We start from the raw sequence: 17997 nt of genomic DNA, 5'->3' as shown, positions 1-17997 counted from the left end.
CAATTTATCCATCTATCTTACATAAGTATTTTCACTTTGATAACTTGCATTTGGAGGAGACACTGTATGAGGGGTAGTACGTCAGCAAGAAAAATTTCATACAAAACATTTTGAAAAAAAAGAAGATAACAGTTGTCGCGGCCGGGTATCGACTGGGTTTACGACCGGGGAAACAAATCCGGTCGACCGGTTACTAAACCCTCGACAGGTATTCGACCGGATAACGTCCGGTCAATGGTGTACACACGACCGGGAAGCCACCATCCTCAACCGGTCACATACAGCGACTGGGAGAGAGAGAATGTAAAAAATAGTTCCGACCGGTATTCGACCGGTTGACCACCGGTCACACACAGCTACTGGGAGAGAGAGAAAATGAAATGATGTCTTGCGACCGGGGATCAACCGGTTGAAGTTTGCCGGTCGACCGGTCGAACATATGTTGACATTGTTTTTGCTATGAAAAAATTGATGTTTTGTCTGTAATTATTGATAAAACATATAATAGCTAGAGAAAAAAGGTTAGCTATTTTAAAAAATAAAACAAAAAAGATTTAAATTATTTTTGGTTCTTAAATTGACCTTGTTTTACAAAACATCTTAGATTAGTTTTCAAAAGTCATTTCTCGTAATTGTTTTTGAAAATAGTTACCAAATAGACTTTATATATTTAGCAAAATTTATGAAAAACTTTTATTTTATTTCATGTATATTTTTGAAAATAATAAAATCTATTAAATTATATCTGGATTTAAACCTTTAAGTTTTACTTTAACAATATCAATAATTTACCATCTCCAAATGTCAAAATATGTCATTTTATCCCGAAATTTCATGAAAAAAAAAGGGTATGTAGATAAATTGTACACAAAATATATATATATATATATATCATATAAAGAAATTGATTAAAAACTAAATATTAAGTTAGTCTAAGATCCTAAAATGGTTATTTACAATTAACTTTGTAACATGTTAATTACTTTTAAAAATTTAGGAGTCGTAAATGTTATTTTTTAAGAATAAAAACAAAATATCCATTAAATCAATATTATTATATTCAATAATAAGATTTAAAATAGAAAATAAACATTAAGCCAACCCCAAAAGAATAAAAAAATAAAAACAAATTTCCAATAATTTTTTATATTATCTAGTTTAATTTACAAAATGTAATTATCTTCTACTATTCCAACAATTTAAGAAAACTTTATATCTCAATATGAAATTTTCTTAAATTATTTAATTATTTATTTATAAATTTAAATTATCACTTATATATATATATATATATGTTTGCAGTCATAGGTATTCAATTTAAATCAATTATAAATGAAAATTCAATTTCATATCATTGTTATAGAGTCTCGGAATTGTAAGAGTCAAAGCAACTCTAACACTTTCCAAGCCAAAGCGACTGTTCGGCTTCTTACTTACAGAGGGGGTCAACCGCGAGTGGAGCGAGCGAGGGATTCGTGGGGTTGTCTTTTGAAATACCCCCCGCGCGGCATTTTGACATTGTCAGCCTTCAAGGGTTTTGGGTATTCAGCTTGGTGGGAAACCTACTTTCAACGGCATTGCAGGTATTTCATGGCTTCGGAGTGGGTTTTGAAGGGTGTGGAATGATATTTGGGAGGTCGGCCGTGTGTATTGGAAGGGGTCCTTGATCAGCGCGCGTCAAAGGCGGTTTCTCACCTGTTCCAGCGCGCCAATCTCCTTTGCTTCGGTTTGTTATCACTTTGAGCTGCTCCTCTATTTCTCTACCACCGTCGTCCCATTCAGTTTCACTCTCTCATGCCGCCTAGAAGAGAAACGGCTGCCTCTAGGGCACAGGGCAAGCGCCCTGCTGAGCCATCTCAGCCCGGTGAGGCGGAGGCCCGCCGAAAGGCAAGGTTTGACACCGGTCTTTTCACTTCAATGGAGGAATATCAAAGGTACAAGCAGAAGTTTTCCCATAGGAAGGTTGTTCCAGGGAGAAATATTAATTTCTCCCAACTACAACATTTCGACTTTGAGGGACTATTCGCACTTATGGGGTGGCTGCCATTAGTCACTATTTCGGAGCCGATATTTCCGACATTAGTGAGGGCATTCTATTCACGAGTGACATATGGACACGGAGGGCCGATTGTTTCGACCGTTAAAGGTGTGCAGATCAAGCTTGACCCGGAGAGCATATGCCGCATTTTAGACATCGCTCCAGTCGGACTCAGGGTATATGAGTCTAAGGGTTGGCCCACTGTGGCGGGTTTCGAGCCTACAGAGGCGATACAGAGGATGTGCGGCCTTGCTGATGCGCGGGGGATGGGCAAACCATCAGCACATAGCCTGATAGTCAGATCTCGCATCCTTCACCACATGATCCTATACATTCTCTTGCCACGAGGCGGCCACCGAGATGAGGTATCATATCTGGAGGCATTTATCATTGATTCGATTATGAGGGGGAGACGGATTGACGTTGGATATGTGATGATGATGCACATGCTTGCATGCTGCGAGAGCTCCACACGTGTTCTCCCCTATGGCCGTTTTCTGACACGAGTATTCAAGGATGCGGGGGTTGATTTGAGCAAGGAGCAGGACTTTGAGGCCCCAAGTAGTTATGACACATATGATGAGCAATCGTTGGCCCGTATGAAGTTTGAGAAGGGGCCCGAAGGAGCATGGATTAGGAAAGTGGAGCGACCAGTACCACACCCTGCCGTTGAGGAGGAGGCGGAGATTGGGGAGATGGAGGGTGGGGTTGCCCCTCAGAGAGATTATGAGCATACACAGACTGAGGTTGAAATACCTTCACAGCAGTCCGAGGGCTGCCAGTTGCGGCCGACGGTATCAGGGGGGATGACGTTTGAGGCAATGCACACAGCCGGAACATCTTCGCAGCCATCATTCACTGATCCACCTCAGGCGCAAACATCACCTCATAAAGCTCCATACAGACCTAGTCAGGCTTGGATTGATTTAGGTGCTCAGATCAGCTCACTGGGCGCTCGGATTGAGGAGCTAGCAATTGTCAAGGATATGCGATTCCACTCTATGGAGGATCGCATGGATCATTATCAGACAGGCTTCACCGAGCAATTCCAGTCTATGCAGCAGAGATTTCAGAGTATTGAGGATCGCATGGATCAGCAGCAGGCTACCTTTGCGCATATCCTCCAGAGGCTTGATCGCCAGGACAGTCAGCATGAGGACATGATGGCTTACATCCGATCCGTGTTTCCACCACCACCTCCTAAGTCGTGATAGCAGCGATAGTTATATAGGATTAGCATAAGTACATGCAAATCATTGCCATCTTTGTGTCTGTTGTCTATGTTTACTCTATATTTCACTTGACTATATATATATATGTCTATGTTTATGTATATATATGTCTATGTTTCCTCTATATTTCAGCTGACTATATATATATATGATTTCTTTTGTCTTATGTGAATTATACGTTTACTTTTAATGATTATCATTTTAATGGGCCCAAGTGCAATTTTTTTAACTATTTGTTTCCAAAATCAAAACATTAAGTATGTCAAAAAATTATGTGGGTGCAAAAAATTTTTGTATGATATAGTACAACCTCCATCTTTCGCCTGATCCATCTCATGGGCTGTTACAGGCGAGGGTGTGTGCGACAGGGCGTCCAGGTAGGTCACCGGTCGACCGGTTACACTTTCCCGGTCGTGGACCGGTCGGATACCGGTCGTGTACCGGTCGAGGTGGCCGACTCATTATCTCTCAAGTAGGTCCTTGCCTCTTGGGGAGTCAACAGTGTATGACTGTGGTTTTGCATTAAATGGGGTTAAATTATGAACTAGAAATCATGCATATTGAAATGACATCGCTTTGTAAGTTTTCAATTTGATTTGCCTTCAATCCATGTCCGAAGGGCCTGAGACAGGGCCGGTGAAGGGGATAATGGAAGGCACCATTCGAAAGTTATCACTGCCCTCACATAAAGGCTAAGGCTAGGGGTTACTTCAATTATGCAACCATATATGGAAGGGGTCCTTCCAATTATATCCAGTTATATAATGCATTCGGATAAAATTTCAAGATTCTAAATACAATAACTAATAGATCAACATGTCCATTATGTCAAAACTTAAGTAATGGTAATAATTAAAAAAACATTATGCACACATACAACACTTACATAAATCAAGGCTTTTAGAAGATACTATGTCACTCGAAAGTAAGGAGGATGAATATAGGAAGGAGGGAGGTTTGAAAGAATATTGAAAAAATAAATGAGCAAAGAATTTTTCGAAAATCGTTTGAAAACCCTTAAGTTAGGTAGCCTTGTACACCCTTGTACAGTTAGCACATTGGCCTTGTACACTTAGTGTAAATGCCTTGTACAGTTGGAGAAATCCATAATAGGGACGACCAAACAAGTGCATATGGGTGGGAAAACAATGCTTCCACTCTCATGGATAAGGGAAAAGGATGAAAAAGCTAATCCTCGTTTTGCTTCATATGCATCATTAGTATGGGAGCTAATAAAATTAATTAACATGGTAGCCATCACATAAAATGCGTGCAATGAGGCACCATTCAAGTAATATGTGTGAGGAATGTCCCTGAATATTGGAAAAAGTAAATGAGTAAGTTCTTCAAAATCAGCAAGTAAAGAAATTCTTCAGCAAACTTGGAGAACGACATGAAATGAGAATGAGACATTATTTGTCCAACAACCAATATAAACGGAGGGAAAACAAAATTTAAAAACAAGAAACATGTGCTGATAAACTGCAAAATAACCAAAATTTAAGTTCAATACATTGGAATTTTAATTGGAATGAAATGCATAATTACATGTCCCGAAACGTATATGATACTATTTGATGAAAATAGTTACAATGTAAAAACTTAAAAGAAGGTTGGTATCTTATTATCCAACTCTTAACATAGATTGACTTCCTATAAAATAAACTATCTTGATCATCTAGACTTCTCTGTTTGTTCTCTTCTCATCTTTCATATGATGTTAAGCCTCTTATTTTGAAGTATTTGTATTAATCGTGACAAAGCTCCCACTTCAAGAATCTACCCACCTGCACACATAAAGGGAAAAACAATTAGTTCAAGGATAAAAGATCATTTATTTGCTTCATCTAAAAACGAACATGAAAAGATGCAATTTGACACGGTCATGTACTCGTTTAAGTTCTCCTATTATCCGTCACTCAATACTGTGCACATAATTTTCCATTGATGCAGAGTCATAAATCTGTCTTACAAACAAAAGAAGTCAACATACTAATAATTTAAGAATATTGGAAGGATGAAAATTATGAGAAAATAAACCTCTAAAGCCATAAAATGTGAATTAACTATCTGATTTTGCATGAAGCTGTTGAATTAGAAACCTCAAAGAAATTTGTCCTCACATCAACATCAAATGAGAGTTTTTCATAAAGGCAACAAACTGGCTTATTGAAATTATGTGTTGTTACCCAAGATAACAAGGCGAATAGAAGGAGACGGAAATTGTTTGTCATAACACTTACCAACAATAAGTAAACACCACCATCAACGATTTTTTTCAAAAAAAGTTGTAATCCTTCAATGTAGGTAGGGTTGTACACACTTGTACAGTTAGCACATTTGGGTTGTACAGTTAGTGTAAATGGCTTGTACAGTTATGCAATCCACCGAAGGGACGACCGAACAAGTGCATATGGGTGGGGAAACAATGTTTCCATTCTCGTGGATGAGGGAAAAGGTGGAAAACCTTAACCCTCGTTTCGGTTCCTACGCATAAGTAATGTGGGGGAGCTAAAACAATGAACTAACATGGTAGATATCAAATAATATACGTGGAAGGAGTGTGTTGTCAACCGATATGTGTTAGGAATGTGCACGACGAGTGGAAAATGTTGATGACTAAGTTCTTCAAAATCACTTGAATTACCTTAAGGTACACACCCTTGTACACCCTTGTACATTTAGTACATTGGCCTTGTACACTTGGTGTAAAGGCCTTGTACACTTGGAGCAATTGCACATAAATGCAACTAAAGGAGCGCATATGGGCGGGTTAACCACATTCCAAAGATATGGGTGAGTGAAAAGGGTGAAAATGAAACCCAATTTAGGTTCCTATGCAACATAAGTGGGCTACCACAAGGCATTTGAATGTGTACGAAGGGAAATGAGGAATGAATGTGAGGGATGTCCCCCTAGTAAAAAGAACAAGGAAATGAGCAACGATTGTTTTCAAAAAAAGTTGAAATCCTTCAATATAGGTAAGGTTGTACACACTTGTACAGTTAGCACATTTGGGTTGTACAGTTAGTGTAAATGACTTGTACAGTTATGCAATCCACCGAAGGGACGACCGAACAAGTGCATATGGGTGGGGAAACAATGTTTCCATTCTCGTGGATGAGGGAAAAGGTGGAAAACCTTAACCCTCGTTTTGGTTCCTACGCTAAGTAATGTGGGGGAGCTAAAACAATGAACTAACATGGTAGATATCAAATAATATACGTGGAAGGAGTGTGTTGTCAACCGATATGTGTTAGGAATGTGCACGACGAGTGGAAAATGTTGATGACTAAGTTCTTCAAAATCACTTGAATTACCTTAAGGTACACACCCTTGTACACCCTTGTACATTTAGTACATTGGCCTTGTACACTTGGTGTAAAGGCCTTGTACACTTGGAGCAATTGCACATAAATGCAACTAAAGGAGCGCATATGGGCGGGTTAACCACATTCCAAAGATATGGGTGAGTGAAAAGGGTGAAAATGAAACCCAATTTAGGTTCCTATGCAACATAAGTGGGCTACCACAAGGCATTTGAATGTGTACGAAGGGAAATGAGGAATGAATGTGAGGGATGTCCCCCTAGTAAAAAGAACAAGGAAATGAGCAACGATTGTTTTCAAAAAAAGTTGAAATCCTTCAATATAGGTAAGGTTGTACACAATTGTACAGTTAGCACATTTGGGTTGTACAGTTAGTGTAAATGGCTTGTACAGTTATGCAATCCACCGAAGGGACGACCGAACAAGTGCATATGGGTGGGGAAACAATGTTTCCATTCTCGTGGATGAGGGAAAAGGTGGAAAACCTTAACCCTCGTTTCGGTTCCTACGCATAAGTAATGTGGGGAAGCTAAAACAATGAACTAACATGGTAGATATCAAATAATATACGTGGAAGGAGTGTGTTGTCAACCGATATGTGTTAGGAATGTGCACGACGAGTGGAAAATGTTGATGACTAAGTTCTTCAAAATCACTTGAATTACCTTAAGGTACACACCCTTGTACACCCTTGTACATTTAGTACATTGGCCTTGTACACTTGGTGTAAAGGCCTTGTACACTTGGAGTAATTGCACATAAATGCAACTAAAGGAGTGCATATGGGCGGGTTAACCACATTCCAAAGATATGGCTGAGTGAAAAGGGTGCAAATGAAACCTAATTTAGGTTCCTATGCAACATAAGTGGGCTACCACAAGGCATTTGAATGTGTACGAAGGGAAATGAGGAATGAATGTGAGGGATGTCCCCCTAGTAAAAAGAAGAAGGAAATGAATTGTGAGAACAGAAACTTTTACAGATAAGAAGACAAACCGTGTCCAAAGTTTCAAAACCCTTCTTGGAGCTTGCCATTACCAAAGGATGTAAAGATGTAAAAGGTGAGAATATATCCTCTTCTGCTTCTTTGGGGGAGTTCCTATAAGCGGTTTCAAACTTATGCAGAGTGCTGAATGCTCTCTGCAAATCCCCCAATGCTGCATCGGCATATATTTTTGCAAGATAAGATTCTAGTTGAGGTGCCTTCTTTTGACGCAATGATCTCGTAGGATCGCCCATGATGCATCTACAAGAGTAGAATTGTAAGTCCTTCCACTAGTTCCAAGTGTTGATACAACAAGCCCCTCATCCACAGAGAGTAGAACATGACCCCTTGCATTCTCACCCCGAGCAATCCATCTGGCCATGAATTACAGGGCATAAAAAGCTAACTTGCTATTATCCTATTGCATCGCAATATCTGCAATGAAGATGCACATGTTCCAGGAGGGAGAAAGAGCTTTATTTTGATCCATTGTCTGGTACACACTCCAGAGAAGCGAGGTAAGAAACTGAAACATAACCAGAAAGTGTTCCTCCTAACACAGATGATCTAGAAAAAAATTCTAATTAGTCATGTACCTTGCACCTCTCTATAATAGACACCAAAGCATCCAGCCTGCCTTTGTTAACACAACTTCTCACACACTCAGCAAAAACCCTCATTGACAACATATAACCAGATTTCAAAGTCAAATCAACATATCTCAAGGCAGCATCAATCTGGTCTGTCAAAAACAGCATACCAACAACCAATTCATATGACTCATCATCAGCCATAGATTCTTTTCCTGTCTGCAGCATCCTGATATAATAAAGTAAAGATCCATCCATAAAAAATACTTGTAGAGCGGGCTCCCTGAGGCGGGGTTGGGAGGAAGTGGAGTGGGAGATGGCGGGGGAAGGCTGGGCTCGGCGAGTTGGGCTTCCAGGGAGAGGAATGTGAAGGTGGAAATGGAAGCTTTAAAGGGATTGTTGTGGTCGTTTAGGGTTTTGAGGAGGGTTTTACGGGCTCTGGGGAGGATCGCCATTTGGGACGCCATTGATAAGCTCCGCTCAGTTCAGAGGTTTCATCGAGAGTACTGACAGAAGGGAAGGTGACATGGCATTTTAAATTTAACACAATTCTCCCTTTTAATTTACAGCAATCTGACTTGGAAATTAGAAGGGTATATAGGTCACTCAAAATCTCATAGCCTTTCTATTAATTTTGTTACATAGATGGACCATTTGTTAATTTTTGGGCCCAGCTGGGCCCAAAACACAATTCTCCTTTGTTTTTTTGGCTTTTTGCTTAAAACCATTTAGTTTTATAATTTAGGTTGTTTCTTTTTTTACTTTTTCATGACTTATTATAAATTTTTTACTAAATAGAAAATGCCAAAATATATGGCTTTTTCTAAATAGAAAAAATAACACAATGATTTTTTTTACTTTTTAATACTTAATAAAAATAAAATATTACAAAAACAAACAACCTAATATTTAATAGTATTAAGTATTAAGGTTCTATTTAGAATTAAGTAAAAAAACAAACACCACCAATATTTGACTTTTTCTATTCAGTTAAAAGTAATTTGTTGACATCATCCAACATAGGTAAAATAAATTTATTATCAATAGGTTCAGTTTTATTATGTTAGATGATATCAATATGTTACTTTTAACTGAATAGAAAAAACCAAATATTTTAACTTTTTCTATTCAGCCAAAAAACAAACACCACCTTAGTGTTTTTAACGTCTGAAATACTTATTTTTTTTTTAATATTAAAAATATTTTTTATAATTACTATTAAATGTATTTTAAATTAAATTATTAAAAAATAATTTTATTATATAAAAATATTTTATAAATAAATATATTATAAAATTTTTATTATATAATATAAAATACAAACCATTTTACAAAAATTATTTATAATAAAATTATTTATAATTCTTTAATTAATAATAATTTTATATCATGTATTATATAAATTCATTCATCTTTTCATATATTTTTTTAATAAAATTGAATAAAATTTTATTAATAAATATCAACAATAAAATAATAAAATTTAAAAATAAAAAATACAAATAAAACTTGAATACTTAAAAATTAAATACAATTAAAATAAAAAATTTAAAATTAAATTTAATTAAATCCAAAAAAATTCCAAATCAAAAATATATATTATTGATTCCCATTATGTCTCAAACTCTTTTTAGAATTTATATTTTTTATTAGTGTGATTTAGTTAAGTAAAAATTAATATTTTATTTTTATATTTTTATATTTTTAATCTTGAATTTTTTTTAGTTTTAATTATGTTTTTAATTTTTAAATTTTTTAATTTTATTGATTTTAAATTAATTTTTATGGAAATTTGTCCATTGAACTTAACAAATAAAAAATTATTTTAAAAAATAATTATCTAAATTATAAAAAATGTATATATTTTAAATAGTTTTTAAATAAATAAAGATGAATCAGATGTATAAAAGTGATTCTTCTTTCTATATTTTTCAAATTAATTGTTCAAAACCTACTTTTCAATATAAAAAAAAAAAAAAAAAAGACAGAAAAGCGGGGATTCGTCGTAGACAATGATCCATGGGCATGGGTCGGTAAGCCGCTATAAAAGGTGGTGCTGGCATCGATCCAGCTGCACATCTTAGAGAAGATAAAACGACACCGTTTATTTCAGCACCGTCTAAATGGTGTTTCATCCCTCGTTGATACTCCAGGGAGCCAGCTGCTTCAAATATTACACATTACCGTTATATTAAAACCCTAAGCCGCCATATCAAGATTTATCACGATCTTCTCCTCCTCTCTTCCTTTCAAACACCAAATACACAGTTCAATCCCTCCTCCGATTTAATACGGTGGTTTTTTTTTAACAATTAGACTGCTGGTTCTGAATATTCATTGGAAAATTATTGCAGTCTCGACTTAGAATGGGCAGATTCGGATGGCTAGGGTTGGTGCGTGAATGATCGAAAGTTTTTGATCAATTACTTTTATAATTTGGCGATATTTCAGCGATTAATATCACGTTTCTTGCAGTGCAAGCGTCATTTGCAGTCAACATCGGCCATAGATTTTTTGCCGATTGAACATTGCAGGGTTCCTGCATTGATTCACCAGAGAAGTAAGTTTTTTTGATTACATATTTTTGAAGGACTAAGGAATTTGAGCGTTCTTAAGTTTTTCTCGAATTCACGTACTTTCCCTCGAATTTTTTTTTTTTTTCAAAATTTGTCCTACTTCTAAACAATTTTCAACAATTTTTGAAATCTTCTTGAAGTTTTCGGATGCATTGGCCGAGCCTCTCATCTGTTTCAATATGTTTTGGTTCTTGTAGAGCATGATCTTTGACGCCTATTCCAGTCACTTCGGTATCCCTATATTTTAAGCATTATATTCTACACTGATCTATTTGTTGAAGTTCTCATGGAATTTTTTAGTACCTTTCTTGACGTCCATTTCAAAATTTTTGAAAATTTCTCATACTTTCTTGAATCTTCCTCAAATTTTCTTGAACTTCGCTTGTTTTATTTTGGATTTATTGTCTGTGTCTCTCATTCAAATTGGTTGCTGTAATATTATTGTAAATTGGCCTCAGCAAAGCCCATGGCATGGGTTGGTTCTGGTTCACGGAGAACATGATTCCAGAAGGCTTTTCCAGATAATCGGGTATCCCTATGTTTCAGTATTGTACTTTGCAATGGTCGATTCTAAACTTCTCTTGAAATTTTCTTGTACTTTCCTTGAGCCCCTTTTCAAAATTCTCATACTTTTCTTGAACCATTTTCAAAATTTCCTGAACTTGTCTTGAAATTTTCCAACCATTGTTTGAGTCGCTCATTTGTTTGAATCGGTTGCTTTAAAATGTTTCTAAGTTCGATTTTATTGTACGTTGGCTCCAGCAAAGCCTGCGGCTTGGGTTAGTTTGGGTTCTTGGAAAGCGCTATTCTGGAAGCTTTTTCCAGTTGGTTGAGAATCCCTATAATTAAGCATTATATTATGCACAGGCGGATTCTTATAGAGACTGTTATTTTCTCGGTCCATGAACACATGCCTTTCTAGGGCTGCATGTTAATTTCTTCCAAATTGATTTTTTAGCCACGTCTAAATTTGTGATTCATGCTATGATTTACTGCAAATGCAAATGCTTTTTTTTGGCCAGTTTTGCACGGTTACAACGTTCTTCATGGGAAGCCTTCTGATTTTGCAACCATGGGAATACCATCAGCAACGCGGTATATTCATGCTACAGGTTTCCCTCCTCTCCTCCTTCTCCTCCACACACAACCTACAAACTGCCTTTTTGAATTGATTGTATGATGATATTTATCATATTCAATCAGTTATTATTATCATTATTATTTATTTATTTATTTATTTATAAAAGATTTAGACAATCAGCTTGTTTTTGTATCTTCTCTTTGCTCCGTAATCTTGTTGTACGTCACCAGGGATTTGCTATTCCACTGAACGGAATTACTATGAAATTCTGGGTGTTCCTCAGAATGCCAGTCGAGATGAAATCAAGAAGGCTTTTCATGTGGTAATGTATTTTTTGGGCATCTGGTGTCTATATTTTGGGCATCATTGATGGCATGGAAAAGGATTTTTTGAGTGATGGTTTTTTCTTTTTTGTTTCTTTTCTGTTTTTGTAATTTTCATATAGCATCATTACATGTGAAGAATTTTGTTATTTGTTGTGATTGGGCTATTTTTTGAGTTAGCTACAGCCTACATTATTTTCAGGAAACTTTTGTATTTGGCTACATTTCTGCCATTAAAAACTTCATTGCAGCATTGAAAGTATCTTAACGGGAGGAGTGGTGAGCAGAGGTTAAGATTCAAAAATGAAGAAAAAAAGGGAAGTTTGAAAACCTAGTATCATTTCTAAACAAATCATGTGAACCCTGGTTTTGACGGGAAGAGGTTCTATGGCCCAAATTTCTTTGTGAGTGCTCAAATGTGTAATTATGCACGCTATAAAGTACTTTATCAGTTCCCAAATCCTTTTTTTATGTGTAATTTTTTGGAATGTGTTGGTCATTGTATAGAAGTGCCTTCTACGACAATAATGGATTTTATTGATTAGTTAGGATTGATTATCTATAAAAAAATTGATTAGTTAGGATTGAAGTAGATGTGTGAAGGGGTTGTGCCCTTCTTTGGATGTTCTTTTTGATTGGTGCCTTAGTATACTCCCTGTGTACTTGGGCTTGCCTTAGCTGCAACCCTTTTTGTATTCTCCCTTTTATATATTTACATACATTATCTGTCATGTGCTTATAAAAAAATAAAGTACTTTATCAGCTAGGAAGTTCTTCTGAACTACCAAAATTGTGCTAAACAGCGTCTTTATGGAAAACTACTTATCAATTGTGTGTATGTCATTTTCTGATAAAAAATTGTGTGTATGTCATTTTTGTTTTGTTTTTTTTTTTTTGTCTTTTTGGTTTTGGGGTTTGGAATAACATATAGACCCATTTATGTGTCATCAAAGTTTGAAATATCTTATTGTTTTTCAATTAAGTTCCTGAGTTTTGTAACATTATGCAGCTTGCTAAGAAGTTCCATCCAGATGCAAACAAGAACAATCCTTATGCAAAGAGGAAGTTTCAAGAGATAAGAGATGCCTATGAGGTTTGTAGCTGTTTGAAGGAATACCTTTTGTTTCATTTCTCATGCCTGTAGTTTGGATATTCTGCAATGACTTTTTATCTTCCCCTTTTATTACTCATATTGCAACTATTACATTCTGGGATATTTTGCACTTATTCTCCTATTTGATAATTTTGTGCACATGTTTGTGGTGGAAGGTGATTGTAGACTTTGCAAGATTCCGAAAAGAGAGCACAATATGACAGGGTACCAACACTTTCCCATTTGTATCATTGCAAATTTATATTTTTATTCCTGATGCAATCACTGTTGCAAATTTTTTGAATTTTGTTTGCTCCCTTGATGTGCATTGTTTTTTTCAAGAACCATGTAGTAGTGGGGCAATAGGTTCTTTGTTGAAATGCTTGAAGCTTGAAATTCACTGCATATCAAAAGCCTGTTCCTTCTGTTAAAGGTTTCAAACTGACTAAATAACTCCCTGTATCTTTTGCTCAATCAAGGAGTGTACTATGAGTTCAGAGAGTGTAAAAGATGCTGCTGGAGATGGGTTCAGATATGCTTATAGAAGCCATTTCTCTGATTCATTCCGTAAAATTTTCGCTGAGGTACTCCATATTTATCTTGTTTTCATCATCCTTGTTGATACTTCATAGCATTTGTTTGTTTTGATTTGTCCAATACTTTAAATGCTCTAATCTGTCAAATACTTGAATCTTCACCTTATGAATCTTTTTATATCTGACAGATCTTTGAACATGAGACTGAAAATTTTGCAACTGATATTCAGGTCAATCTTTTTTTTTTTTTTTATGTTTGCTCTCCCCAATTATCATAAGAATATGATCATCTGGGTTTCTAAGATAATAATATTGTACCATGTTTGATCTTGAACTTGCAGGTGGAGCTGTCACTCTCTTTTTCTGAAGCTGCTAAAGGATGCACAAAGCATCTCTCTTTTGATGCATATATCCCCTGTGATTCCTGCTGTGAGTGGAGACTGTATTATCTTATAGTCATTATATTTGGGGAATGTTCACAACCCAACAAAGCCTTTTGTTTTGAGTGTAATATCTGATGATATTTCATAATGTCTGTTCTTTTATTTTAATTCTTTTAATTGAAAATGGTGTTTGAGCTTATTTAAATAAATCACAAAGAAATGCTCTCTCTTTTCTTCCTATTCTTTTGGGGCCACCATTTGTAATCTCAATGTAGTGAAAAGGGCCTTTGTAGGAAGGATAAGAGGGGTAGACAAGTGCTTTACAATCTTTCTATCTATACAGGTTAAATTTCACTTGCAAAAATAATTTTTTCTATTCTGGTAAATGATTAGGAATAGATGCACTATCAATTTAGGATTGCATGGTGTATCTTTTGGATTGTTTGGAAGGAAAGGAATCAAAGGTCATTTGACAATGAAGAGCATTTGGACCATTATTTGAAGACTTCTTTTCTTAGTATTTTGTTTTCATAGGTAAAGATGTACACAGAGATAGGTTCCATGTCTTTATTTGATTTTATAGAGTGGTTGGGCTCTTGTTAAGATTTAGTGTTGTTTTTTGTGTTCTCTCTGATTCATTGTGCTTTTTGGTGTGGCTTGTATATGTCCTGCGTGCTTTGTTGCATTGTTCTTTTGATGCTTTTTAATATAGTTATATTTAATTAGTTTGGTTTGGAAGGATAGTAAGAGCGTGAAATTCTTTGTGAAATCTTTCTATTTGGTTTGGACGGATACAGGAGTGTCATTCCCTTAAAAAGTGTGGGGCTCTTAGACTTTTCAAAAGTGTTGCATGGGAGGAGTTTGCATGTGGGAGGATCCTAACCTGTGGATTAGCTTAGAAGAAGAGTGTGTTTCTTGACAAGTAATTGCTGTATGTATTAAAATGTAGAAGAACTAGCTAAACATATTTTCTTATCCATTATGGGAGAACTTTGGCTTTTGGAACTTTTTTTTCTCTTTCTTTGGCATCTCTTAGGTCATTCTTTCTTTAGGGAAAGAGTTGCTAATGGATCAACATGAGAGTTTTGTGGGCAAAAGTAGAAGACTTGGGGCACAACTTTTCTATGCATTTTTTGGATAATATGGCAAGATTGCAGATGGAAGTCCTACGCAAGGGTGCAACACTCAAATGAATCCCTTAAGGATAACCCTTTTCTAACTTGTACCTCTAGTCTCAATGGTATTTTCAAGCTGGTTTTCTAATTGGTTTCTTGGACTTGTCCTTGCGTAACTTTTATTGAGTAGTTGTGCTTTAAGTAGTGGGAGTATCGTTATTTTTTCCATTTGGATTGAAAACAAGTAATGTATTAATTATGAATAAACAGATCATAAGAAGGATAGGGAATCCTTCCCCACAAATACACAAATCCAATCAAGATTAAAAAAACTCCACTATACAAGTAAAACTCGGGTTAAGCTCCTCTCATTGCTTATTTAACACCATTGGTCTACACATGGAATACCAATTGAGTTGAATGACATTGAGGGGAATGCGTTTAAAACAGTCAATGCAAGGGACCTAAAAAGAAGAATAGATGGGATCCAATGATTGATAGGGTCTCGAGGAAATTGGATGGATGGAAAAAGGCCTTTTTGCCTCTAGTGAGTATAATAATTGTAATTCAGCCATGCTTGTTTGAGATCCTTAACTAATTCTTATCTTTTTCTCAAGATTCCATTGTTATTAGCATCTAAGATTGAGAAATTGCAAAGAGATTTTCTTTGGTTAGGAGTTGGGGAAGGTAAAAAAGACCATTTCATTAGTTGGGACCTAATGTGTAAGCAAGCCTAAGGAGTTTGAAGGTTCAGGATTTGGGTTAAGGAATTGTGTTCTCTTAGGAAAATGACTTTGGCCTTTGAGACTAGGTTATTTTGAGCATTTATGGGACACATCTTGATGGATAGAATGCCAACATTATAGTTTGATGTTCACATTGGTGTTCCTGGAAGACCATTGTTCAGTGTTTCGAGTTTTTTCAAGTTACACTCATTTAGTGGTGGGTAACAGGGTGAGAATTTGTTTATAGGAGGATTTGTGGTAGGGGGACCAATCCTTATGTTCACAATTTTCAAATCTTTATAAAGTTGTCATAGTTAAAAATCTCACAATTTTACTTATTCTTGACCATGTTTTTTTTTTTTCTTGGAATCTAATGGTCACATCGGTGTCCTTGGAAGACCATTGCATAGTGTTCTAGGTTCTTCAAGTTACACTCGTTTTTATGGTAGGTGATAGGGTGAGAATTTGTTTGTGGAAGGATTTGTAGTGGGGGGACCATCCTTTGTGTTCACAATTTTCAAGTCTTTATAGAGTCGTCATGGTTAAAGTCTCACAATTTCATATATTTTTGGCCACTCTTTTTCTTTTTCTTGGAATCTTATTTTCTATTGCAACCTTATGGATTTAGAGATTGAGGACCTTGAAAGACTCATGTCATTCCTCACTCGTGTGCACTTATCTCCATCCGACCCAGATATGAGAGAGCATGGTCATTGATCTCTTCAGGATTATTCTTAGTCAAATCATTCTTCATTGCTTTGTCCAACAAATATAATATTGTTCTCTTCTCACCAACCAAATTTATATGGAAGTCTAAAGTATCATCTAAGGTTAAGACATTTGTTTGGTTAGTGGCACACAATATGGTAAATACTGACGACATGCTACATTTGAGAAGATCTTTCAAATCACTTGGGTCTAATTGGTGCATTTTATGTAAGGGGAGTGAAAAGTCTATTTATCATCTCTTTTTGCATTGTTTGGTAACTTTGGGCTTTGACATTATCTAATCAAACAAGTCAAGATTTATTAGGTTCCACCTAGGAGTATATGAGATATAATAACCATTTCATATAGGGGTTTGGAGAACTCTACTAGAGAAGATATTTTGGCAAATTGCTTGTCTTACATTGCTCTAGATTGTGTGGTTAGAGAGAAATATCAAAAGTTTTGAGGATAAATGGAGAATGATAAGAGGGGTGGTGAGATGTACTTCACTTATATTCCTCTTTTTGAGCCTCATGTATTAGGGCTTTTAAAGGCATTCTTCTCAATGTCATTCTACTCAATTGACATTTGGTGTGTAAATCAAAAGGGTTTGGACATCATTAAGAGGAGCTTAGTTAGAATTTGAGGAAATGATTTCTTCATATATTGTGTTGTAGTGTAAACCTTTAGTTAAGGGATTTCTCTTAAACCAGGGTGGTTCTTTTGTTGGGAAAAAAGGAAAAAAGGCTTGGAAAGTTGCTCCGTTATCTGTGTTTTGGATATTATGAAGGGAGAGAAATAGGAGAACCTTAGATAATTGTGAAAGTTTAGATCAAACGATTAAAAATTCTTTCTTGAACCTTTTTTGGTATTGGGTTAAATTGTATATTGGGGATGACTCTTTATTGATGTTAGGATCTGTGGATTGGTTGGGCTCTTTGTAGAGTGCGTTTGTTCGTTTTTGTGTTTTTGCGCTTCCTTTTGGGTCTAGTGGCTACTTTAGATACATTGTGTATACCCTCATTTATTTATAATGCATTTTTTTTATCTAACAAAAATAGATTCCTTGTAAAGGAGTTTAATCATATTTTGATTTAAGTTTTTGGTAATTGTGGAGAAGACTTCTCATCCTTCTCATGTTTTCTTTAACATTAATATATACATCTCTTGTTTCTAATAAAAAAAAAAAGAATTTAAGTAAAGTAGATCCCATAACATCTTTGATGCCCTTCATTTATCCTTTTGCCACACGATCTAAAGCAGAGTGAGACAAATGATCTTTC

General features: G+C 35.8%; 2 protein-coding genes across 9 annotated transcripts in view; one reads left to right on the top strand and one right to left on the bottom strand.

Moving 5' to 3' along the window:
- Positions 1-7868: 7868 nt before the first annotated feature.
- LOC109121644 (pentatricopeptide repeat-containing protein At1g26460, mitochondrial-like) lies at positions 7869-8398 on the bottom strand. Its single transcript, XM_019216409.2, has 2 exons — positions 8181-8398; positions 7869-8077 (listed from the first exon to the last, which is right to left on the bottom strand). Exons 1-2 carry the CDS (start codon positions 8376-8378, stop codon positions 8003-8005), a joined length of 273 nt encoding a protein of 90 aa, XP_019071954.1. The 5' UTR covers positions 8379-8398; the 3' UTR covers positions 7869-8002.
- A 1827-nt stretch (positions 8399-10225) lies between these two features.
- Positions 10226-17997, top strand: part of LOC100259253 (chaperone protein dnaJ 1, mitochondrial) — a 45038-nt gene continuing 37266 nt past the window's right edge. Inside the window, exons 1-9 of one of the 8 annotated variants that reach the window (XM_010666062.3) lie at positions 10226-10567; positions 10650-10734; positions 11773-11862; positions 12062-12153; positions 13164-13247; positions 13434-13472; positions 13727-13831; positions 13972-14013; positions 14125-14212. In XM_010666062.3, coding sequence (XP_010664364.1) covers positions 10541-10567; positions 10650-10734; positions 11773-11862; positions 12062-12153; positions 13164-13247; positions 13434-13472; positions 13727-13831; positions 13972-14013; positions 14125-14212 — 652 coding nt within the window. In that variant the 5' untranslated portion in view covers positions 10226-10540. Of the gene's footprint in view, positions 10568-10645; positions 10735-11208; positions 11280-11772; positions 11863-12061; positions 12154-13163; positions 13248-13433; positions 13473-13726; positions 13832-13971; positions 14014-14124; positions 14213-17997 lie in introns of those variants that run through there. The other 7 variants (XM_010666061.3, XM_010666059.3, XM_059734625.1 and 4 more) reach the window with 7 other exon arrangements.

The sequence above is a fragment of the Vitis vinifera genome, chromosome 18, assembly GCF_030704535.1.
Source record: "Vitis vinifera cultivar Pinot Noir 40024 chromosome 18, ASM3070453v1".
In the NCBI taxonomy this organism is placed as follows: domain Eukaryota; kingdom Viridiplantae; phylum Streptophyta; class Magnoliopsida; order Vitales; family Vitaceae; genus Vitis; species Vitis vinifera.
This window is presented reverse-complemented; position numbering and strand designations above follow the sequence as displayed.